At 37.8% G+C, this 27092-nt stretch overlaps 1 protein-coding gene across 1 annotated transcript in view; it reads right to left on the bottom strand.

The window, feature by feature from the left end:
- Positions 1 to 27092, bottom strand: part of EFCAB6 (EF-hand calcium binding domain 6) — an 85685-nt gene that overhangs the window by 56702 nt on the left and 1891 nt on the right. Inside the window, exons 3-9 of the mRNA XM_067294703.1 lie at positions 25845 to 25969; positions 24024 to 24172; positions 18447 to 18567; positions 11793 to 11963; positions 9494 to 9565; positions 7047 to 7109; positions 5280 to 5428 (exon numbers count right to left, since the gene is read on the bottom strand). Of these exons, the coding sequence (XP_067150804.1) occupies positions 5280 to 5428; positions 7047 to 7109; positions 9494 to 9565; positions 11793 to 11963; positions 18447 to 18567; positions 24024 to 24172; positions 25845 to 25969 (850 nt within the window). The remainder of the gene's footprint in view (positions 1 to 5279; positions 5429 to 7046; positions 7110 to 9493; positions 9566 to 11792; positions 11964 to 18446; positions 18568 to 24023; positions 24173 to 25844; positions 25970 to 27092) is intronic.

The raw sequence follows: 27092 nt of genomic DNA, 5'->3' as shown, positions 1-27092 counted from the left end.
CCCATCCCATTGACCATTACAGTCTTCTGCTTATCCACAAAGGCCTTGTCATGAATGACCCTGAGAAGATGAAAAAGTAACCACAGTGTAGGTGTTGAAGACAGATAAATTCAGATGTTGTTTATACCATTCCTCCTAATTAAAGGTCAAGATGGTTACTTGTAGGATGTCATCAGGAAGACTATCTTCCCTGGCAGGGACTTATACTTCCATGGGCTACCAGGTAAAACTAGAATTTATCTCACCAAAAAGTGAAAAGCTCTCTGTATCTACTACCTTGATAACCTAGTAAGGAGGCCTTGGATTAGGATTAAAGAAAGGAGCTGCCATAAAAGCCCATGGGAAAGTATAAACTATAGCACCTTAGCTGAGGGCCTAAAAATATGTGAAACTGGGTTATACATTACAGTGTCATAGAAAAGAGAAAAACAGACAGAATGGATCAGTCCATCAAATATGTTGCTTGTCTGTATATGAATATAAAAAAGCATATGGCATAAGCAACAGGAGCTGGAAGTCTTAAAATAATCTAAATTATAAATTAATTGACATAATTAATGGGATAATTCACATGACTGGAATAAGCAGAGGGCTTGTTGCTGAAGAAGAGGTGAGTTGATGAAGACAGATATATTGTCCTTTACATCAAGATCATTAGAGAGATTCTTAGAGATCCTTACAATTCGGTAAATTAAATGTTACTGAGAGTTCAACTCATAAAAGCCTACGAGAATATGGGTGCTAAAATTGTGGGACGCCTACTATGCAACACCAACAGGGAAAACAGGATTTGGTTTTGAAGCTTTTGGAGATTTGGAGATTTTTCTGAGCAAAAAAGAGGCAAAATCATCCAGGGAAAGGAGCTGGTTGTAATCAGTTGGGTAATGATTACAGCAGAATACAGGTTGTCCAGCAGATTTTCAGAACTTATCAGTGACATTCTGCTGATACCACAAAATCTAGTGAAGGGTAAGTCTTTCTATATTTTATCCTAACTAACACAGAAATACTGCTTGAAAAGGTGAAATACAGTTTAGGCAGGAAGGATGACAGAATGACAGAGTTTATGACCCTTGGAAAAGGAAGGAAGGGGGACAGTGAAACAAACAGTAGATTTCTACCTACTCAAGGAATCACTATCTCATGTGAAATGGGTCTAAAGGGAAAGTGACTTAAGGAGAGCTGGCAGCGCATCACTGAAACATCTAACCATAGTATAAGAGAACGGCATGAGTATATATGGCCAAAATCTGAAAGGCCATGACACAACACGAGATTTGATATCAAAAATATCAAGAATAATAAAAACTCATTCTATTAATGCTTCAGTAAAATAAGGGAGATCAAGGAAAAATTTGGCTTACTATTCAACAGGAAGAGAAAACTATCAACAGATGACATTAAGGGATATGAAATACTTAAAGCTTTTGTTTTACATTGGTCTTCAATAAAGAAGTCAAATGTAAGCAGGTGGCTTGAACAATGAATACTAACAACAAATAAGGAAAGAAAAAATTATAGAATACTTCTGTTTATTCAAATTGGTACTTACAGAACTGGCTAAAATGGTCTCAGATTTGATACAGAACTTCCAGAATTATGCAGAAAAGCAAATACACTACCTACCTCAAAAAAGAGGGCAGGAGAAGAACTGGAGAGTTACTGACATATTTCTAAGAAATCTATTCCTGCTTTCAGGCAGTAATTACACAGTCACAAAGAGTTCAAAGCCTGTTAAGAGACACAAGACCCACTAGGGATTCTTGAGATCTACCCTGAATTCAAGCAAGCTTATATTTTAAATTGTACTCCCCTCCAACCTGCACCACTTTTACCTTGCTTTCCTAAGGAAACAAGAATAATGCAATCAATCTTTTAATCCACATGTCTGTCAACCTTCCCCCCAGAATTGGAGCCATCTACCAATTTCAGTCAAAATTGAGAGGGGGTAGGGGTCTTAAGATATGCAGGCTTACAAGTTTTGTGAAACTGACAGTCATGAAAAGGAGAGAGACTCCTAGCGGGAAGGCAGCGAAAACTCATGCCATTATCTGTTCCATTCGTTAGCAGCTAGCCAAGCAATCAGCATATGTGTTTCCCTGGGCTAACCACCTGCCATCTCTTGCCCAGCTGCCACCTTGAAGTATTCAGTGAGAAGTATCATCTTTTTCTACCTTCAAGTAATAATTTGCAAGTACATTTACCCTGTGTGAGATGCCAAACCCCACTCCCTGCACATCATCATCTCACTGGAGCTGGGTCTCAAAGTTATTCACTTAGATGTAACAACTGCTGATCAACTGTAACACACCAGCCCTGGATGCCATAATGCTTGCTGAAGGTATGGCTATTGCTCCAGATAGTGGCTCAGCAGAAGTCGAGGACAGAAATATTTATTAGTGAGGCCACTGATGTATCCTGAGTTTAGTGTACTGTGTCCCATTGACAGAAATGGGATCTATGTTGGTGATTGATCTGCATTCTTTATCTGGCCAGCTCTCTGCTCTGACAGTCTTTCAGTAGAAATGGCATTAGACCTCTCAAAAAAACTAACCTCAGGAAATCTCTGAAAGATCTGTTCCTATCAACAGGAAAAGAAATCTCTCTTGACCTCAATGACAGGAGGGACAATCTCAGCTTGCAGAAAACAGGTTGACTTCCTGACTGAAGTATAACTCAGATTCTACTTTGGCGACAATCTTGGAACAGAACTGCGAGAATATTCCATTCCCAAAAAAACATTACATAGAGAGAGCTAGCCAGAAGGTCTTAGATATCTCCTAGTGTCCTGCAAAAGTAAATTAGGAAAGACTTTCAGAGACAGAGCCAGTCAGCAAAAAACCCTAAAGATTAAGTGGAAGGTCCACTGTGGAACAGGATCTTTCACAGTTAGGGACACTAATCATTCCAACCTGTAAAAGAACTTAAGGGTAGAAAGGTGTGGGAAAACCAAGGTCCCGCCCACTGCAGGCTCTTGGTCCTAACTGACCACTTTGGTAAAAAAGAGGCCAGATTTACTTTCCTAGAGACTTCTGGTAGTATTCCTTTTCCATTACTAATCATGATTTCTCATAATTTGGTAAATGAGAGCCACCCAGCATCCACGATGTGACAAGGAAAGAGGTAACATTAAGATTAGTTGGGTGCTGAAGTTTTGTTTGAGCAGTTTCAGGAGGAGGGCAGAAGCCTTGAACTCTAGGCTAAGAGGTATAGAAGGTGTTGATACCAGAATTGCCTTGGCCAGGAGTGATCAGAATTATCAATGCCACCACCAGACAACATCGGAACAAGAGGAACGGGAGGGAAGATGTAAGCTAGTGCTCATACATACAGATGGAGGAACTCGTCTAACATAGATTCAAGACACTGACCAATTCAGGAACCAAAAATCCAAAGTTTCTGTTTTGAATTCTTCAAAATGCCCATGTCTGAAGAAAAAGATCAAACTTGGTATGTTCCCAGTATAGTTACCAGCTTTCTGCAAAAGGGATTGACTCACTTCTGTGCTGTCCTGACATGGTAAAGTGGCTCAAGCCATCTGCCTGAGAACTGATGCCACATGAACTGCTGACAGGTTGTCAGGCAACAGTTCCAAACAGTCGACCATTTCTCAACAGGCAGTGACTGACAGCACTGTGTAAAGCAGTTTAATGGCCTCTCAGCCAAAAGCCACTTCGGCAAGAAGGTAAAGGCAAATTGCTGCCTTCTTCAAAACATCCTAAAAAGCTCCTAATCTTCTCAAGACCCACTGAGAGAGAGAGAGAAGGATGTCCCAGTGCCTGAGAGGCCTGAGAGGATGGGTAGTATGCTTCTCCTCTATTTTGCCTTGCTATAGCAGAGTTTGGCAAAGAGCAAGAAGTGGACTCTGGTGAGTCTGAGCTGTCCTTCTGCAGGGTCCTCAGGAATCCTGCTGCTGGAATCCTCATATTGCCGATTCAAATGCCAAATATCCATTGCCAATTACTTTATGTTAATGACAGAAACATGAAAGTCATGGTGGGCCTGTAGGTTGTAACTCATTATGCGAGGGTGTTGCTGAAGGCTGCATTAAGTGTGGCCCTGAAATTGGTATTCAGGGTCAGAGTTCAGATGCCAAAGTTTATTGCCCATGTTTGGTGTCCCTACAGCACTCAGTCTTCTTTTAAAACTGTGTAGAGGTCCTGTGGCAAGGCTGTGAGACAACAAACGGAGACAACAGAAATAGGCTTTTTGAGCCATAGGAATAATCTGTCAGTTCTGAGGATGTGTGAACGCACTGACAAAGCAATCTCTAGAGCTGCTTTGAAGAGGATTCAGATGGAGACTTAGAAAGCACGCAAAGACCAGATAGTTGAATAGGAAACAAAGTCTGAGAAGAATCTGGGGCAAGGTGCGTCACTGACAGAATTTCTGACTTCAGATCCCCCTGTCTTGAGAGCTGTTGACAGGAGTGTGAGCTTTGCACAGAGCATTCTCTTTTTCATGAAATACCACCCTCAAAATGAGGGAAAACAGGCCTTGAGCATGCCTCCATGGACTAACCCTAACCATAACTGTAACCGTAACCGTAACCGTAACCCTAACCCAGTCCTCCAGGACTAGGATAAAGTATTATCTGGGCTCATGTGAAAATATATGTGTCCAGAGTCTGAGTATGCATGTAGATTTCCACACAAAAATAGAAAAAAATATTTCTGAGGGAAGCAAAGCTCATTCCATTACAAGAGAGGCTTTTTTTTTTCCTGATTTATGCAGGCATTTCCATATATTAAAAAGTAAGAAGTGAAAAGAATCAGTGGTTCATATATCTTTGTAACCCGGGTGCCAGTATCAATGATGCTGATTCAGCTGGAGGCTGTAGCGATGGCCTACAGAAGTGACAGACATCAGATGGAGCAGAGCTCTCAATCCTCTGAGAATGTTCAAATCCAGTTCCTGAGTAATGAGCTACACTGGTTCTACAGAGGATCACAAGCTTACACTTCAGACGTTATCTAGAGGGCAAAACTCCAACTGTTGAATGATGCAGTGAGATACAGTCCTTGTGGACCCTGTAAGGTGAGCTCAACCATATTTGCCTGAATCTAAGAGTCTTTGATGAATGATCCATACATATTTGCTCTCCTGATGCAATGCTTTGAGTGTTGTACAATTTTGAATATATCTCTGTGAAATGAGAGATCAGCCTAGGACAGTACTTACCATTAGACAAACAGCACGTATTCTCAATCTTTCTGAAAGTATCTTTTTCATACGTATTTTTTCTTTACATTAAACAGAAAACTGTACTAATAGCATACCTTTTTGAAAGATCTGTTTGCTTTTTCTCTTTTCTTTGTTGCCTTCCTTTTGATATATGTGAGCCGATACCATTTAAGTCATCAGGAGGAACAGCAACCTCTAAGCTATCCAAAAGCATGTTGTAAAAGATTCCACCAGAAGAATTATCCTGATATTTATAGCATAACCTGGATAAAATAAGAATTTAAAATAATTTGGGAGATTGGGAACAATGCATAATACAAATGTCTTAAGACAAAGATGATCAAAGGAACACATTTGCTTTCCATATACAGTTAAGGACATTATTCAGAAGGCTAGCTTTAGGCTTTGGAAACTAGCCTTCCTAGAATCCTTCTGTAGCCTACGGAGAAATCAGGAACCTAACTTAAACATTGAATGATTATCTGGAGGAGCTCCATTGACTCTAGAAGGAGTCTAAGGGAGACAAGCCTCTCCTGTCTATAGTTAACCTTAGTGAATACTCAGCATCATTAACACTTGGATTATATGGTGGACAATTGGAAGAGACTTGTCTCACCTGACATTGGCCTGTCAAATTTGGCTGCTATGGTGGAAGAAGTAGCTAAGCACGCAGCCAAGGCACAACTAAACCTGACAGAAATCATGAATGAAAGCCCCTGTTTACCATAACTTGCAGCCTGGCATATAAATGCAAAATTAAATCACTGGCAGCTTAAATTAATACTCCTGGCTGTGACCCTAGCAGCCCAGGAGCAGACACGCTGTCTGTACAGCCTCCTCTGCTACACTGAAGGTAACTTCCAGCAGAGAGGTTGGGTGGGTAGCGCTCTGGGCCTGTTAAATTACCCCCTTAAATCATTTCTGTATAAATTCACAGAGCTTATGAATCAGAGCCCTTGTCATCACTGTGCCACTGCTTCACTGAGCTGTTTAGCATTCCAAGATTTCATTCACATTCACAAAGCTTTTGGGCATTCCTGGATGAAAGTAGAAGGCTCCTGTACTTGTACTGCGGAAGCAGAGCATTCTCTAAACTCAGCTTACCCCAAGTGCCAGCTCTATTTAGACTGCCACTGAAAAACACCTAAAAAAACACTTGGAACTTAACATATCGAGTGCCCCAATGCCTTCTTTCTGAAACAAACAAACAAACAAACAAACAAATAAAAACTTCTATTTCTTTTGAGAAGTCTAATCCATAACATACCCTCTGCAGGAGAGAAAGTGTCAGAGGGATGAGAAGGAGAGAAAAGAGTCTCCATTTTCTAGTGTTTGTCCTGCTCAGTTAAAACAAGTGTGGCCTTCACACAGAAAATGTCTGTGAACACCATAGAGCAACATCTGCTTTGTGAGTATAATTCATAAAAGGCTTCCAAATGCCCTTAAAAAGTGTTGCCTCTTTTCTCCAGTCTGAATGTCATCTCACAGGAAGCCATCCGGGACAAGCATGCCAGCTATTCTGCTGCAGCAATAGCAGTATTGTCAAGTGCCTCAGGATGAGTCACATCAATGCAAAAGTCCAATTATAGTAGAAGCCCCCCAAAGCAGAAGTATCATTTCAAATAAATAAGACTGATGTAGCTGAACCACTGGAATTCAGAATGAAATTCAGTCACTTTATCACCTTTTGCTCCAAAACCCTGCATCCCTTAAAGCACCCATGTTAAATCCCCAATCTGGTTATGACATTCCCAGCACAGATGTGATAGTCTTAACCCAGTATGTGTGCATTTAAAAGAGTCAATTACATCTTCTTTACTTATTATTTTAAAATACAGCATTTTAAACGTGGCATCTCTTACCACTTTAGAGCAGTGAACAAACAGTGCCATCCACTGTTTCTCTGCATAATCCACAATATTTTCCTAGGGTAGTTTTAAATAAGGTTTAACATAAAAATTAATATCATGTTTAAAAAAAAAGTATAGATTGATAAAAAAGATGTGAGTAAAAACATATTTTTAAGGAGTCAGGCTAAATCACTGAATGACAACTTTAAAAATAGATTATCACCAAGTAGATTTTTCAAAATATCTCTTCAGCTGTGGATGAGCCATTCTAATTTAATTAGCTAATTTTTACTCATTTATTTTAATACAAAACATTTCTCCAATCAAGTAGACCATCTATTGCATTGCTGAGTATAAATCCTCACTTAATCTTATTACAAGAATTAAATTTCTTCCTCAATGTGGTCACCTGCTCTCTGGAACATGGCCCTGATACATGATATTGCTAAGAGCAGGAGTTTTTTAGAAATGTTTACTAGAGAAGAAATAATAATACAGTGTGAATGAGACTCTTTTCATGGACTGAACATGGTCAATACAAGATTATATAGCAATTGATGTCCCTGAATGTCTTTGACAATGGAATTCAAACCTTATCTTTCAGACATATATTTAAGATGCTGCTCTTATCAAAAGATTACAAACTCATCCCATCTACGGTGAAACATGTCTGGCTCTGCGAAACACAGATTGCTGCACTGTTCAGCAATGCTGCAGTTTGACAATGCACATACAAGAATGTGCTCAATATTCACCATAATAGGAATCCTAAAAGCATTATACACATTTCTTCCAGTGCTTTGCTAGAACACAACCTTAGTTGCTAGACTTTGCTAGGCTAATCTCATAGGGCTTATCTTGCATTTTTTTAAAACAAAGGCAAAATACCCATTGACCACAATGATGAATGAATTAAACCCTAAAAAATTGCCTTTCATTGCCTTCCTCTACATCGTTTTTCTTACAGTGAATGCTTAGAATTTCAAGTAAAGGCCACTTTACAATTCAAAGTGGCTGTAATTCCTCACTTTTCTTACAGTAGAGATATTTCATTGACGCAAATAATGGTAGAAACATTATTTAGAAAATTGTATAACTGCTGAGTTCCAGGTAATTCAAAGGATAATTACTTGTTCGTGATCAATGACCAGTGATTATATAGTATACAACACAGAGCTATAAAACTGACAGATGATAAAAGCATATAGTTATAACACACCACGCTGGGAACATGACTTTTATGAACCCAATGTATAGCACCCAAAGTTTTCTCTAAGACATTTACAGAAAGGAAAATGCATACAGTGGAATTGGTTTTACTGATCACGCTTATGCTCATTCATATTTCAGGATCAAAGATTATTTTCCAAAAGCCATTTCCTATTGATGCTGTTGTGTTTGCTCCTCACTCACAATGATCTGCAGGACACTGTGTTGTAAGGGTCAGACTGGAACTGATTTCTTTGATTTTCCTATTATGTTATCAAAGGTAGGAAAGAATTCCACATCTTTCTGAAAGTCAGTGTAAGCTGAGAAAGCTAGAGCCTGTGGGAGAGCAGTTTAGACCCGATTATAACCTAACTGAATTGTTATTGCAATAAAACATCTAATACAGTTCCCTCCTCTTTGGACATAGATATTTTGACTGTATGCTCCCCATGCTCCCCAATTTGGGGTTTCTGCTGATATTCAAAATGAGATTTCATGTTGACCATGTTAAAATTCATCTCCTTGTTCATTACAGCAATAATCTACTGAGGAAAGACACAACATTAATTTAATTAATTTTTTATTACATTTTGTTTGGAAATACTAAATAATATTTGATAATGGCTTGAATCTCCACCACATCAATTGTTCCTTTTTAGAAAAGGCTTGCCTTACCTCTGAAATGGTGAAATTATGCCAAACTCACAAGAGTTTCCAATACGGAATTTTCATGGAAATAAATAAGGGATTTACCATAAGCTGATCACATATGGAATGAAGCATCTCTTCCATGGGCTTTTTCTTTTCTGTAAGCTTAAGGCAAACTGAAATCCTAACTACTCCAGCTATAGCTATCATGTTCAAAGACAGGAAGAAAGACACAGTAAGAGAAGAAATTACACTAAATCTATCACAATTCATACATCATCAACTTACTTCATAAATTGTTGATCTAACAAAGAGGGACAATACATCTGTAGAACTTTTCTTAGATGACTTCTGCTAATAGTGCCAGTACATTTAGGATCATAGGATTGCAAAGTCTTATGAAAATCTTTCCAGTTTTCTGTGATTTTGTCTGAAAGGATCTCTGCGACCTAACAATTGAATGAATTAGTAAGGGGGGGCAGGGGGAGGGGAATCCTTAAGGTTAAACTATGATAGTGCTATCGCATGATAAAAATGTACTAAAATGACAAACAATGTTAGAAGATCAATACCCACTGAAAATGGACCATGTTATTACATACGGTATTCCAAGCTACAATAACAGAAGCAATCTTCTTAATTTGGTTTGTTCCATTAAGCCATTTATGACCCACCTAATTTAAAACAAAGTTATATTCAATTAAAACAATTTTAGCTTACTGATTTCAAAGCAAGACACAACATCAGGCAGGACATTCACTCCCCAACGTTTACCTTTGAAAATATTTGTTCTGAAAACTGTCCAAAAAGTGACTGTGTAAGAAAAAGTATACCTCACTTCATAGATCTGCTCCTTTAAGTGACTTGAGAGTCATGTCTACCAATTGGTAGCAATGCAGTGTTTTTACTGTGTTTCTCCCCTCAGTCCTGTAAAACAAAATTCACTAGGACTGAATGAGTTGCAAATGGCACTCATCTTACTCAGGGCATAATTTGAAGACAATAGACTTGCACAGGGAATAATAATGACAAAATTTGGCTTACTGAACCTGCTTCAGGATCTGTCTGTAGCATTAGCAGTTAGAATAAAAGTGTCTTTTCACTTGTAAATTGAGTACATTAAAAACAGGAGCGTCTGAGAAGAAACAAACACGGAATCTCAATTTGACAGAGAATCTCAGCATAATTGCAGATCTGACTGAGCACTGCACTATGCCGAATCTCCGGGGAGAGGAAGGAGGGGGAGGTTTGTGTCGTTTCAGTTGTCTTATCTGGCTGGGGGCCCAGAGAGTTTACAGGTTCTGGTTCTGCCCATTCCTGTTTTTAGGTCTCCTCTGACTGAATCATTCCCCAAAGGAATAATAAAAATGCAGAGATTTCTTTAAAAAAAAAGTCCTCTTTTTCTTGCAGAACCTATAATCTGCCTCTTCTAGAGGATGAGCCATGCTGATGGAGCTGGCATAACTACTCAGGACACCAATGGAAACGATTCCTGGACACTCAGGCTACCTTGCAGCTGCTTTCTATCAAGAAATGGCTGCAAACTAGCCACGGAGTCCAGAACTAACCTACTCCTTAGAGCAGAATCACTCTCCAAGTGTGAAATCACAACTGCCAGGATCATGTCACGCACAGTTACTGTCTCATCCTTGGTGGCATTTCATCCCATGGTGACCATGATCTGTGAGGTTTAGCATTTCCTTTACCTGCATTCCCTCATGCTAACATTTACTTCATTTAGGATGCTTATTTAAAATGACAAGAATGGTCAGTTTTCTGTGACAGTCTCTAATAAAGAGCCTAACCAGTTCAATTTAAGTCCAACTTAGTTTGCATATCAGTTGCATATATAGGCACTGTCAGTATTTGTGCTTTCCCCAACATGTCAATTTTACAACCACTAAAGTTTGTCCCAGAATTTCACCCGAACCATTATTCTACTCAGAAACAGCCAGAAGGGACTTGAGTTGCTGCATCAAATGCAGCTATTGTTGGAGCCATCAGAAAAGAATGCAGCCTATTTCAGTTAGTAACATCAAAGTATTTCAAAGCAATGCACACTATTCAGGACTGTTCAATGGGACCTTCTTTTTGTGCATCTAGTATCTCTCTTGACACTGCTGGACTCCTTTGATATCCCTCAAAAACACTAACCAGACTAGCTAAGACAAAAGCTAAACCTGGAATTAGTCAGTTGACATATTAATGCAAACATAAAAGAGATTTGATATAAAAAATTATGACCAGGTTCTTAATACTAGGAAGCAGATATGCAAATGGTAGCTTAAGTTATTTCTTAGTAGAATTCAGTAAGCAAAAAAGTGTTGACAATATTATCTCTGGCTAAGGAAAATGACATACTAAACAGAAGTTTGGACTGCAGGATCCAGCATATAACCTATCTGTACACATGGTGAATAGTCATAGAGGAAGATATTAAAAGAAGACTACAAACTCAGTGTCAAAGCTGTACCCAGGAAAATATGCAATTTCTATGTAGCATACAGCATATATTTTGAATGAACATATTATTATAAAGAATAACAGGTAAAACAAGAAACAGCTCTTTTGCAAAATATCAGCAAAACAAATTTGACACTCAAAAGCTATGAAGTATTACTACTGCCCCTCATCTACTGTACGCATGTAAGCAAGCCAGTGATTCTGGGGGAGTTTTCAAAATCTCCAATAACCATGAGATTGCCTTCCAACTGATGCTTCAGAAGAAAAGAGTCTAGAAGTGGCAATCATGAAGATTTACATTGCTGGAAAGCATGTGAAAATACTAACTTAGATGAAGATCCTATGCAAAGCATAACATTTTACTAAAACATATTCTGGCCCTTTGTTGCAACCATTATAAAATAGGCTAACCTTAAAGAATTAAAAAGAAACACTTACTAGAGATTCTTTTTCTTCAACCAAGTCTAAAAATTTATGATAGTCAAGGTATCCAGTCTGTTCTGGATCAATTATCTGGATTAGCTTCTGGAAATCTTTTTTTTTTATTTGAAGTAAGAAGTAACGTAAAATGCGATGAAGCTCATCTCTTGTGATCTTTCCATCTCGTCTCTAAGACAAAAAAAATAAAGCATGTATAAAAAGGAGCAAACAAATTTACTACAGCAAGTCTGATTCTAACATGAAATTCTACGTCTCTAGATCATCCTGACCAACTGACAGCTCTGTAGCTTTTCCAGTAGCCTGCATATTTTGAATCTAGTACTTCTGCTCCAGTTCCCAGTGAATATACAACTGGAGCACTTACTGGATGGAAGACTAAAACCATGGAAATGAAACTACATCGACTTTGGGATAGATTATGTAGTTTGCTGGTAAACTGTGCCACAGGTGAATGGATACGTGAACTGGCTTTACACAAACCAGCTCACATTCAGCCTATCACCCACACTTCATTCCTTATTTGCTCTGTTCACACAAAGTTGTATCTGACTGAAAAAGGTTGCTGGGTCTGAGTGGAGTCAACTCAGGTGTCTCTTTTTCTGCCTCTGCTTCCAGAAAAGCCAGGTCTGCTGCATGGGTGCTAGCTTTGTCCAGCGACAATACTATACACAAATCCTTCATTATCTGGAATTCTGTTGCCAGTCCCCTTTCCCTGTATCACAGTACACAGTGAATTAACTGTTTACTTTTACTGCAGTCGAGTTGGTGATACTTCAGTGAGGCAATATAAGGAGTTTGTGCTACATACGCCTGTGTTAGACTTCTTCCGAAGGCGGACAAAAGTTTTTGTTCCCCAGTTCTATTAATTTATTACCTATCAGCATCACTAGAGGATTTGTGAAACTAAAAGGTAGAAGTTGCTTTGCTACCATGCATTAAGTTGCTGCTACGACATACCCCATCCATTGCCTTAATGAAGAATACATAAGTCCATTAAGTGATGTCTGTAGTGATATCTTAATATTGTTCTTAGCATGTCCATAAATGGCACCTGAACCTGTGCTTGTCAGTGCTTGATACACATTCATGTATGCCAGCATTTTCTTCATGATTAGCTTCAGAACAACAACAGGAAATGTTTTGAGTGCAGTTTTTTCAAGGGCTGCAGTTTTCAGCTGTGGTCCACAGGCATGATGGTTCATAAGGCCAGAGGAAATACTCTGCAAATACTTGGGTCATTACAGAGGTTTCAGTTAAAGGTTTGGTGATAAGAACATGGTGAGCCTTGAGAAATTCTAACTGTTGGTGCGTTAATCAAAAATATTTGAGACTGACTGTCCTAGGACTTTCCCTTTCTTTTTAGCATGCTTCCTTTGCACCTTGGTATGCATCCTTTGCATCTGTTATGCTGTTAGCTTGGGTCTCTCAACACTCTTGACCGGGCTACCGAGAGTGAATCAGCTTTCGGGGGAATCTGTATCTAGGGCCTGATGCCCTGTCACATTGTCATGCCAATGTGTACTCATTTAGGCTGTAAGGTAACGGGCAATGGATGTGTTCATGAAACAAAATCAGGATATTTTTATGTTTCTGCACTTAAGACACAGCTTTTCTCTCAGTTCCCATGGCAAGTAATATCCATAATTTATGTGGGAGAGCTTTAAATATGTGTTTGTACCAACTCTTTTTTATGACTATTGGATTTTATAATTTCCTATTTGTTCTTGGACTTTTATTTTTTTTAATTGTTTCTTTATTTTCTCTAAAGAAACCTGAGGAAGGATAATGGGGGGAAGGAAGAAGAAGAGAGTGGAATAAAGGGTTTGGAACAATAAAAGAAAAATTAGGAGTAAATAGTTCCTCCAGTGATTCACTAGACAAATATCTTTCTCTTCATAAAATTCACCCTAAGAAAATTCTGTTTCCCTTTAGTCCCCCACAGAGATCCAGGGTGGCAGTAATAATATAGAGGATGAACAATTATTTACTTCATCAGCTGGTCTGGGAAATACTTTAAAGTTCTGCAATCAAAGATAATGGTCTTGTGAAACTACTGTCTGGTTTTGGAATTTTCTTTAGAGACTGTTGTCTGCATTAAATCATATGGAAACAAAACTTGATAATATACCTTCCTCCCCAGTAAATAAGTTAGGGAATCCGGTACTGAAGCTACAAAGATAGCTTGTACTTCACAAGAAACAGATGTACACAATGACTATGTCTTACCTATGAAGATGAAATATCTGTTACAATGAAAATAAATCACATTTTGTTCAAAGCTTAGATAATACAGGTAAGAGAAGGTATACTATACCAGGCTTTATTAAGTAGAATGCATTTGCTTATTTGGCGACCTTGCAAATTTAATTTTATTTGTTTAAAATGGTTTAATTTTATTGCCACTATCATTACCTGATACAAGTCAGTCGAGCATAAGCGATGTCAATGGGACTGTACTGATTTATTCCAACAAAAAATCATGATGTTATATATAAATACAGACCATTCTTGCATATATTCCTTTCAGTGTGAGAGACTTCAGATGTTAGGGATGAAGTGGTTCTGTTTTCAGCCTGTCTTTCCTTTCCACCAGCTCAAATACCTCTGCCTTCGTTAACAATTTCATTCAATAATGCCCCAGTCCAGTAAACCACTTATAATCATGCAGTAAGTGCCTTGCTGAATCATGGCCTGAATGCTGTAGGTGTTATTATTATCTACTGCAGTGTATGAAACTGATTTCTTTTCTTATAAATTGCTAGGTGAATTCTTTCTTTTTGTGGTCATATATATATATATGTACATAAATAAATACTGCAGAGCTAAAGAGAATAGTTTTTATGTAATTATATTAGAAAGGAATTGTGATATATCATCTATATAAAACCATCCAATAAAAAAATGCCAATAGTACTTCTAAAGATATGCCCAGTGCTCATTTTGCTTGTGTCAACCAGACTGAAAGCTTTAATTTTTTTAGTCTATTATTTGCTCATTCAATTCGGAAATATAGACTCTAAAATTTAAGAAGTGCAATATGTAGCAAATCAAAGTAATAAAAAATTCCATCTGTCCACTAAAAGCACAATCACACAATCCAGTGTATGGAACATATATATCATGGCATTCCATCAGAAATGACAGGGAGGCATTTTAACAGAGTTCAGTACATCATGAAGGCTACAGAACTGGTAAGGATAGACAGTTCTTTATTAAAAGTTCATATTCCAGCACCAGACATGAAAAGGGAATCCAAACTCTATAAAAAATCAGATGCAGATATTTTTGAAAACAGTAAACTATGCAACTGTATGCTCAATAGTGTGTCAGTGCCACACATACATTACTGTCTACCTGTCAGATGACAGACTGCAAACACAAATCTTTTACAAATACTTGATGGCACTTTCTGTTTATATTATATAATATGAGCCTATAATAATTACTCCACAGTTCTGATTCTAATTAACTTTACCTATCATACTGATTTTATCCTTTCATCAAAACAGATTTACCTTGCCTAGAATTTCTGTGTGCACTCAGGGACCAGGAGTATACATATTCATTGCTAAGCAACGTATTTGGATGTACACTTTTATGAAATCTCCCTTCTTTTTCAAACTACTAATCTCAAATTAAAGTGTAGTCTTATCCTGCAAAATATTTATGCCTATCTTTAACTTAAATGTCAGTCACAACCAATTGGACTCCTTCAGCATGTAATATTAAATAGGTATTCACATTCTGTATTATTAAGGTAAAGTACTAGAACCAGTAACTATGTGCCTTTAAATCTTTTACAACTGTGGGACACTAGAGTTTACCTGACGCCAGGTTTCAGCACTGGACAGAAAACAGGTTAGTTTTTCTTACGAATTTCACTCATTTAAGCACTTCAGTTAGGAGACTTTCCAATATTACTTGAATTCCTTGCCTTGACATGAAAAATATACTCCTTTTTTAAAAAGAGACTAAAATAAAAACAAATGCCAATGCTTCAGGTGACTGGGACACCACATATAATCAAGAACAAGAACTATCCAACAAGGCGAACATTCATTTAAAAAAAAACCAGCAGACACGATGAGTTGCCCTTTCATTTGCAAATGCACTCCACATAGCGGAATGTATAAAAATGATAATATATGGCCATAATAATGATTAAAATCAATAAAATAAACTCAGCTAATGCCTAAGAAGTCCAATATGTATATTCAATATTGCCTACCCAAATTATTTTTAATGCTTTTTTTGTTTCTGTGTTTCAGACTTTATGGGAAACCTTTTTTGAAAACATTTGATTGGGGGGCTAAAGAGTTTGTATTAGTATTAATTCCTTAAAATTGAAATATTCGTGTTACAAATTTTTTTCAAGGATCTTGGTTTTACAGACTGTGAGACTCACAAAAGAACATCAAAGGGTACTTCACTTACCTGTTGTAAAACACCCATCTGACTCAGCATTTCAGAGTCAAATTAGTAACTCTAGTGACAGGGTACATTACCCATCTAGACTGCACATTAGAAAGCATTGGTTTTAGGTTAAGACTTAGTTTTCAAAATATGGATTAACAGGTAGGGACCAGTAGCGTTTTAGACTCCAACAAATCAAGAATGATTCAGACAAAAATCAGTTGGAAGAAAAAGCTAGCAGGCAGTTGCTGGCGGGCTGGGCAGTGATGTGATGAAAAATCACAAGCCTGCGACATAATCCTATTAAAACCTTTTAGATAAGAACATAAATTAATTTTAACTCCTAGAACAGAAGAAGTTTAAGTTCAAATCTATTTCTGTCTCCCGAAAAAAGAAGAGCAAGAAACTTACTTTGTTAACTCTATGACATGGGGAAATTGCTTTACTTGATTTACCTATTTTTTGTAATAGCTGAAAAGCCTCTCAAACAGCTATATAAATATTTAGGAACGTTTCAAATTTACAGACATTTAGACATTAAATGATGAGATCACTGGTGAGATCACTGCTCTGTTGAGCCATTGCATACAGTGGCTGAGCAGGAGAAAAGTCATTTGCTAAATGATACTATATGGATCTTACTGTGAAAAGGAAATTCGCCATCCAGGAAGACTATTTCTCTGATGTTCACATGACACCAAAAATTCTCCATAGTGTTCTTTCAGCATTAAGTGTCAAAGCCAGTAGTTATCACAGTTCATCTCACTGATAAGGAAATCAGCATTTCTGGGAGCTACCACACTTCACAAGAGACTGCAGTAGTCAAGGATAAGAGGAGATCCACTTGGGCCCAGAGACGGGTAGCCCTGAGCAGGAGGAAGAGTGTGGAGAGAAGGAATGCGGAAGCAGGTTTGGAGATGAACCCCTGCATAATCAGGACATAATGCCCAACGCTGAGATAACCAATAGCACTGGGCAATACGGGGATGGCAACAGCCCCCATCTCACACATCTGGATCCCCCTCCCTCGGTGGTGGCAGCCGATAAGGCTGGCCAGGACCCTGACAGAGGCAAGGCAGACACTGGGGCCCTGCCGGAGCTGCTCTCTTGGGGCAGCCTGCTGCCACAGGCAACTGCACACCTTGCTTATGCCTTGTGGCAGACCATTTTAAGAAATGAGAACTCTACATATGCAAATAGCAGCTATCAAACAGATGTGATAGATAAACCAAATAACAGAAACCTTCAAATGGAATTGTAGGTAATAACCCATCCTCAGGTAGGCCTATTTCCAAAGAGGTCTTGTAGACGTTAATTTTTAGACCTGTGCTATACATCTTTCTTATGCATACATATGTATAAATAGACATGCGCATTTGCCCGTGCATGTGCGTGCATGTATGTGTGTGTATTAACAGAGTAAACACAGTTCTGTGTGTGTGTGTGTGTGTGTGTGTGTGTGTGTATTTATTTATATACACACAAATAGATATATAAACATATTTATATACAAATAACCTGAAAAAAAATCTAAAAAACATCAGATGATTACAGGTGACTGGAAGACAAATGAAATAATAAATAACAAAGAGAAGAAACCACTGACACAGCCTGATTATTTGGGAGTATAAGCACAAGCAGAGAAAGCTTTCTAGTAAAGTCCTACATTGAGAAATGGAGAAAGAACACCAGAATAGATGAGGAATCTTACTTATAAGAACAGTAACTCTGAAAGACTTGCAGGTCATGATAGATAATCAAAGCATAAATAAATTGCCCGTTTTTATGAATTGCATAGATAAATTGCCTAAGGGACTAAGGCAATCTTTGGATGTATAAACAGGGAAAAAACTTAGCCATATCTGGGAAGTTATTTATTTTTCTGATACCAGTGCAGCTTCTCCAAAAGCACCATTTCTCATTTCTGGCATAGTATTTCATGAAATACTAGCAGGGGTTCAAAAGGGAGCCCCAGGGATGGTTAAAGAACTGGCCAACATGACTTCCAGTGAATTCTAGGAGGTCAATAACTTTTGTTTATCGGAGAGGTTGTTACAGAATATTTAGTCCCAGTTTGCACATATCTAAGTTAAAAAAACACAATATGGACTCTCTGAGCTAGCATAACACAAAACAATGGCTGACAGCCATCAGGTAACTTCAGAGCAGATATAAGACACAAATGGCTGGTTGTAAGAGTAATTAACCAAGGCAACACCTAAAAATAATTGCTCTTACTTCATCAAGCATCAGGAATGCCTGCTTTAGAGAGGGATAAGCATCTTGGACGTATCTGTACAACTTCTGAAGAACAGTGTCACCAGAGAAAGTTTCATCTTCTCCTCTAACTGGATTTACTCTGTAATAGCAAAAAGACAGTCTTCACTATTTTCATCTCTCACCCTCTTCTGCTCACTGTGTTCTTCTTAGAGCAGGAATAATAAATCACCTCATTAAGACTCAAGGTTTGATAGGATAAAAAATAAGAGTGTGCACTTAGAGAAAGCATTGCCAAAAGATTATTTAACTGAATTTATCGTGTGATCATTCAGTGAAAATATTTCTCTCATTTTCAATGAATATGTACACCACAAGTTACTCAGACTAACATAAAAAAGAAACTGCCTACTTACTTATTTTTTTTCTCATAGGAATTGTCTGCCTGTTTTCAAAGGCGCTCCCAGGATCACGAAATTTTTCTAAAAATAGTTGCCAAGCAATTTTATGTGTGGCTCTCAGTCCAAATCTGATTAAAAAAAAAAGAATGGAAACAATTTTTAAAGGTTTTCTTTTAAAAACACTATGTGTTCAGAGAAGAATTTTGAATTAGAACATCGCAACTTCATTATAACATTAATGTGTGCAACATTCATAATTAGAGTAAGCTTCCATAGCTTTTTTTCTGTTACTAAATATGTAAACTGAGCCAACTTATTTTCTCAATTCCAAATGTCTAGCTGTGGAAGAACTAGACCCTAAGCGAGAATTCATCTAACCAAATGTACACATCTGCACCTGAGCAAATCACTCTAAGTTCCCTTTATAGCCATTGCGGAGAAACAGGAACTTTCAGGGCAGGATTCATCCTAAAGCAGACATCTAAAACTGGTTAGATGAATCCTGTCCATTGTTTCTCTCCAATGACTATAAAATAGAGTCTAGGAGGAGCAGTTCAGATGTAGATGTTCACATTACAGATGTCTACAATGAGATTGTATTTAGTGCATCCCTTCTTGTTATTTACACGTTACAGTAGAGAAACTAATTTAGGCAAATAGTTTGATTATTTTTTTAATCTTATGATTCTGGTCTATCAAAATTTGAAATTTCTGCAAGCCCTGGAAGGGTGAAACTGTGTTAAAAATCTGGGGATGTTAACTAGTATCACATTGCATGAGTAATTACTTTAAAAACAATAAAGACCTGATCCAATGACCCCCCCACCCCAAATCATTGGCATATCTCCTATTCAGTTTCAATGGTACAGCAGTACAGCCCAAGTGAGCATGGCTAAATGTGCCCTACTTCAGATGGTGCTCTCCCATATTATCAGAAATGTGCTGACTTGCTACTCTAGTCATCTCTGAAAAGCTTTTAAAACTCCTAATGCTCCTTAGAATCATGGCAGATGGTGTTTAGAGCATTTGTTAATCCAGGATACATAGGACAAATCTAAAAAATTACCAAATGTAGTCAGAGGTATGTAAGACCTTCTGGATCTTTTACAAAAAACCTCCAGTTTTTGGGACCTCACAGCAGTTTCTCAAGCTCAGCCAATAAAGCAAAAATCAAAAGTTACAAGAATCACAGCAGTCACTCTTTGGACAACCAAAACCTGACAGCACAGAGCATTTTCTGGTAGGAGATGGAGCCTGACTTTTTACAATGGTCCTGCCTATGAGTAGCATGCAAGCACCACAGTTCAGCAGCTTGTGCGTAGAACATCTTAGACTGCACAAGCAGCGCAAGGCACCAGAGCCCAGAATGGGCTGGGAAGAGCCAAGCACTGAGGTATCAAGGTAAAAGAAGGTAGAGACAGTGCTGGCATTTGAATTTCACCAGGGGAGCCATTTCATTCCCTGCAGGAGGGGCTTTGCCAACAATACTATTGAGGGAAGGGTTATTAAAAAAAAGCTGTGGGAAAGAGAAATATTTCATATCTGATTATTGTCTTGGATGAATGAGTATGAAACAAACAGTACGAAATAACAGATGATCTTTAAAATTAAGGCCGAGATAACAACTGTTATTTTGAGCCCCCAACTGAGATCCCTTCCCACTCAAATGTCTATGGTCTACTAAATCACTCAAATCACAGTGTAGAGAGCAATTCTGCACTGAAAATGAGCAACCAGCCAAAGCTGTGTCAATCAAAGTAACAGGCCTCTCCACTTCTGTATCTACCTCCTTTCTCAGAAGCCCCACAGACTTTGGCAAGGACAACTGCCAAAATGCTGGGAGCTGAAGTGAACTTAGGAAGAAATACAAATGCAGATATGTGAAGGCCTGGCATTATTTTTTGTGGTGCCATTGATCAATCCACAAGCTCTGGTGTTTTTCCCCCATTCTGCAGGCTGGTAACAGATCTGTTCCCTGGGTCTGTCTTTCTGTGGCTGCCCAACACAGCACTTTTTTCTTGCAGGTCATGGAAAGGGATAAATCAGAACCTCACACAAGGAGCTTAGGAGGAACTCACTAGCATTAAGTTTTGCGGACCAAATTGAGCAAAGTCCTATTTAGACAAAACTCTCATTAAAGTCAGTGGGACTAAAAACTAAGCAAGAACTTTGGCATATTTTGTTGATTCCAAAGCAATCCCTCTTTAGAGTCCTCACACTGGCCCTCAGATTTCAAGCTGTGTTAGAAAGGCGGTAAGTATGGTATGCAGATGCCATAGGTAGAATAAGGGAGGCATAGAAAGATCACTCCACTGCAGAGCCAGAAAAAATACTACATTTTGTGGGTGCTAATCCAGCTTTTACCTACTATAGTATGCCAGATAACTTATTAAAGTAATTAAAAAAAAAACTGCATGGCTTTTTGGAAGTATACTTTTAGTCCTAGTGAAAAGGAGTATACTTCCAAAAGATTTGACTGATAAGGGCTGTAACAGAATGGATATCTGGTGAAACCATGTGATATATCGTCTAGTAGTGATCTGTTACACAATATTCATGATAACCGTCAATGCCTTAGTGTTACATAAATCAAACATGAAGGTTAACAGAAAAGGTTTAAAACTACCTCTGCTGCTGACAACTGTCCTCAGGTTTTTAGTCTGATATTATGTTCACCAAAGTCCCGATCAAGTGAGCACAATGACATTATATCCCAAATAAAGGCCACCAATTAGAAGTCTGAGCAGCCACCAGAAAAGGAAGTCTCATCCTTTGGGAAAGCCTTCATGCTGGTCACACGTGACTTGCTCCCACAACCTACACTCACATGCCTAGACTTGTGAAAGGACATAATGCACAGCAATGCTCCAAAACACAACCAGAATATCTCCCATGTGGTAATGCTGCAATGTTGTGTAATTCATTCCTTCAGTTTATACAACTGTTTGTACAACCTCAAGTTCATGATGTTTCACTTCTGAGTGAAAGAATTTTCAAGAGCAGAAATGACGGAATTCAGGGAATTTGGGACTCAGATGAGCGATGTCCTTTGAATGAAGTACACCACAGTGGTCTGCCTCTGATGTATTTGATCTTGCTGCAGCAGGGACATACACTGAGAGATAAATGCTTGGGTAATTCGGTCCTAAACCAGTCAGGGATGAAATCCTAGCTGAAGTCTAGGGCAAAACTGCATCAACTTCAATAGGCCCTGAATTTCATACCAGTAGCCCATGAGATGTAAATACGTCAAACAACCATAAAATGCTGTCATGTATTATTTCTTATAAACAGCTCCCTGCCACATCTCATGCCATACTATTTAAATATAATTTTTAAAATCCTGAAATCACATCCCTTGCCCGTCAATTATTATTTTATTTATTATCAGCTACAATGAAACTACTTCATTATTAGAATGAGATAACTATGAGAAACTTTTGCTGTTTTTCTATTCAGCTGGTAGATCTTCTGAATTACACTATCTGAGAAATATTACCTAAGAAATATGGCATACATAGGCTTGCACATTTCTGTTTACAGCATCATTAAAATGCCACTATATTTTTCAAAAGTTAGAGAAAGCTCCAGTGGAAGAACACATACAGAAATCTTTTCACTATGCAACTGCTCTTAAGAGCAAGATTTACTTTAAGATTTAAACTATCAAGTGACATGAATTGAAAAAAACTATAATAGCAATTTTTTGACAAAGTAATAGTTGATCATTGTTATATCACACTGTGAATGACTAGAGGCAAATTAGATTTATCTGCTGAATGCACAAAGCAATATGGTTACTGCAGATGATACTCTCATACAGCACCTGCTGCTGTAAAATATATATCTGCAGCGAGGTCTTTAAAGCTAACTAGTGCATATAAAAAAAATCAACTGATTATTTTCATGGATGATTCTATACTTCAAACAATTTAAATATGTAAACTATAAATTGTGGAATCCTTAAATAGAAATACATGATCTGGTTATTGCCTTCCTCATATTGTAGGATTTGGGTGCCTTGTCCTATTGTTGTAAGCTCAAGAAATATTTTGGAGTAAAAATGCTGTCTAAGAGTTAAGCTGTTCTTCTTCCTCTCTCTTTGACTGGCCATATGCCCTTAGCACAGTTGCCAACAAGTATAAAGTATATTCTGGCAGTTTTCTTCTCACAGTTTTTGGTTTCTGAGGATAAAAGATTAATCTTGAAAGATCCTGGCCTAGATTTAACCAAAAGCCACAAAAACGTCCACTCTTATGACATTTTGGCTTTAAGAAGGAAATATGAGTTTACACAGTTAGTCGGCTCAAGTTCAAATCAAATCATGTCCAGGAAACGATATTTTGGAAAATGTCCTGTAATCTAAACAGAGGACTGCTGAGATCCTTGAAGCTGGGCCTGAAAATGTTTTCTATTCATTTGTCTTCTGTATACCATCCTGCCCAAAAGATGATCTGAGTTTTGGTCATAACACTGCATAATACTGCAATCAGATGCCTGATTAAAGTAAACTAGTATATTGATTTGAATCTAGTAGTTGCCATGATTCCTCAACCCTCACAGCTGTTTTTATACAAACACTTACAATGTCAACATCTAAGTTCAAAAGATTTTTGTCTCAATATAGTTTAAATTCAAATTTCCAGGGATGAAATCACTTTACTGTGCAGCTCACAAGTATCCCTTTGGTTGTGTTTTTCAGTGACTAACTACGAACCGGGCAGAGTGAAAGCTTTCAGCATCAGTTCATTCATTGACTTTAGTTCTACTTCCTTCTTTCATTGCCTTGCCACAGAAGCATCTTTAAAACAGCCAGCCTTGAAGAGTTACACAATCACTGTGCAGATACAGTGCAAACAGTGAAGCTGTTCTTCCAGCAAATTCTCACCATGCCGCATCATTATTCACTTGAATGGAAGAGAATAATGCTCCCTTTAAGAAATTAAATATGAATTTCTGAACAAATAGAAGTAAGAAAACAGCAACTTAAAGCTGCTACTCTGTTAAAACTATATACCTTACTGCACAAAACTTGGCTTTTTTACAAATTTCTATCAGCTTGTACATACTGTGCTTTACACACTGCAACACAGGCACAAATGAGGTGAATTAATGATGGTAGTCACAAAAAGCAATAATAAAGTTATGAGGTAGCAATGCTAAAAAATGTCCCCTAAGAAAATAATATGATTCTTACCTATTCATTAGCTCTTGAAAAGTTTCATTTGGTAAAGGAAATATAAAGCCATTTATGACCGACTTCAAGTAATCCAAAACCACAAATCCACTCTGACTGACATCAATTGCTCTGAAGGCTTTTTCAATGTCCTGATAGGCTGAACACAGCTGTAATGAATACAATTTATAGTGTTTTGTTCAGAAAAATCAAGCTCATGAAGCTTTTAAAACAATAATGCATTTTTTAAAAGACCTTTTCAAATGTTCTTCTCTGTGAACTGATCAAATAGGTTACCCTGGTATGCTCTGACTGTCAGATGTTTAATTAATAAGCTCACTAAAAACAGTATTCCCAATCACAGACTCTCAATGACAAGTCAGACAAGTTTCTCAGATAATAACTCTACCTCAAAATTCAGAGCTAAAAATACTTGGTGGATCAGCCTGCTTGATAACATCTTTCTTAATATAACTTTAAAACCATCCACTGCAGAACCTCATATCAAAGTTCTCTTTATTAAAATGGGTCATTAGCACAATGAATGCTGGAAAATGTTAGGAGAAATGGAATAGTTAACATAGCTGCTGTATAAACATATTACACATTTCTTCAGTTATTTTTTTAATTCACAGGCTGTTACAAAGCAGCTACGTGGAAGTGTTTTTGCTTATGGGACTTGTAAAATGCCTGAAAGTTGACTTACTGCAGATTTTGATAAGGCTCATGAAACAATAGGAAGACTGGCTTGTTTTTCTGAAATGTTAGCTCACACTGGGTTGTTGAATACTGCAAGCATCCCTGAGGCTTTTCTTACCTTCCCCTCCCATTTTTTGACAAGTACCCCATCTGCTTCTAAGCTGATTACTGTTTATTCAAAACTGCAGAAATCAAAGAGTAAAGATAACGTATAGAGAGATTTTAGGAAGCCCAAAATAAACATCAAGGACTAGGAGGGTGAGATGTACTCTGCTTCCAATCCAGGTCTTGACTTCCCTATCAAAGATCCAAAAAAGGAAAAAGGGTCATGATGTTGATGTCCCTGAAACCTTGTGTGTTCCTCCTCTCCTGTCTTTTCAAGGCTGAGAAAGCACAGTTACAGATCTGTGTATCTGAGTTTGTACTAAAATACGCAGTCCAGAAGTCTCAGCTTCTGATTACTTAGAGAGTGAAGATTTTCATGACATAAAGGTACCTGAGTGAGTGTTGGAAAATCTGGTTTCCTTTCACCTTCCCACAGAGCAGGTAGAACACAGGTGAAGCAGCGAAAATTATGTTCCCCCATCATACTCCCCAACTGTCTTTGGTAAGATCACATCTAAAGGCATGCGGAGAGGTCATTTGCCATGTCTGTTCCAGCTTCAATCTCTTTTCTAAGCTTGCCACCACATATAAAAAATTTGTTTCTGTAGTAGCACTCACCCACTAATAATTTGTTTCATGCAGGTCAGAAAATAATTGTCAGACAATGATAACTAGTCATTACTCAGAGTAAGTCATTAATTACTTTGATCTGACAGAGTGATCTAGCAATTCACACTGTGAAACACCTTAGCCATCAAGCTTCAGTGCGCTTCCATTTTGCTTTAACCTTAGGAATATGGAGTTTTAATACATATGTTTTTAATGCTTTGAATCTAATAAACAAGACTGGAAAATGCAAAGCAAAACACAACTGCCACTTCTGCTATCTGGCTTTAAAAGTAAACAAGAAACACTGCACATGAAATTTCTTCATAAAAGAAGCTAGCCTCCAAACCTGGCAATTTTCTTTTCCTGTGATGCCTGGCTCAGCCTCTCCATCTGTGGAAGTATTTCAAGATACTAAGGGCACTCTCTTACCTTCTCTCTAAATGCCCTCTCAGTGCTATCCAGACTGCACTCTGTCACAGCACTCTCTGCTGGTGAAGGCTGTAGAAGTTTTTTCTGCTTCTGTTCTTTTTCTTTTATCTTCTGGCAGGTTAGTGCTGTTAAGTAAAACTGGTTTTAGAAGAGTCCACAGCTTTGTCAGCTTCAAAAAAAAATTAAAATATGTAAAACTCTTAAAGGTTATTTTTGTTATCTGGATAAATCTTTGTGTAAAAAACAAATAAATTTGAAATACAACTGTTTTGTATTTCTCAACCTTGATCAGTAGGGAAAAATTATGGTAACAAATCAGTGCATTTGTAGTAATTGTTTTTCATTTTATATTTCCTTAAAAACATTAATTCACATCACTCACAATCTTAACTGGTAATCTTATTACATTTGACAGCAGAAACTACTACCAGAAACTAATTCTATCTCTTTGTCAACATGCTTCCAGAATGATCCACTCTCAAAAATATATTTTCAAGATATGGAAGACAGTTTCTTTGCAAGCTGTGGATAATAAACATGCCTACTAGCCTTGAAAAGGCTCTTTTTTTCCCATTTACTTCACATATGCCTATCTCACTGTCCTTTCTTAGCTCCCACAGACCTTGGAAGAGCTTCTAGTTACTGCGAGTCAAATATCCCTCCTCAGTGATTCCCCGTCCACAGAAAAAGCAGTCTGTGGAATATTTCTTTCAGCTGGAATGACCAGCTCATTTTGTGGTGGTGGTTTGTTGTATATTGCTCTAGTCAATGTGCTGTTGGCAGGTACATTCTTGGGGGTAAAGAGACTGCTATGGATGTGGTATATTTGATTCACAGTATAGCAGCAACCAGTACTTTGAACAAGATTCAAGCATTTTGAGATCCTTCTGCACAAAGGAATGGCACAAAACTCTTTCAAAGTTATTCCACTGGGGCTTCATAAGAAACAAAATGCCATTCAGTATGGGCAAGGATACCAAAATATGACAATTCTGCCCTTAAGGCATGTTCTCCCCCTGCTCCGGATTGCCTGTTAACACAGATTTTTCTTCCTATTTAACTAAAGCTGTATTTTTAATTATTTAAACTTATGCAAATTATTTGTGTGAATCTCAATTCCATTTAAAACTGCCCCATTCAGTTTAGTTTTCGGTGAGTACTGATATTTATTAAATGAGTATCACCCAGTTTTGTACCTCAGAAATGTGCCAGAGAGATTACCACTGATTTAGCTGCATGATTTTTAAA

This window comes from Apteryx mantelli, chromosome 1 (assembly GCF_036417845.1).
Source record: "Apteryx mantelli isolate bAptMan1 chromosome 1, bAptMan1.hap1, whole genome shotgun sequence".
Taxonomy (NCBI): Eukaryota; Metazoa; Chordata; class Aves; order Apterygiformes; family Apterygidae; genus Apteryx; species Apteryx mantelli.
This window is presented reverse-complemented; position numbering and strand designations above follow the sequence as displayed.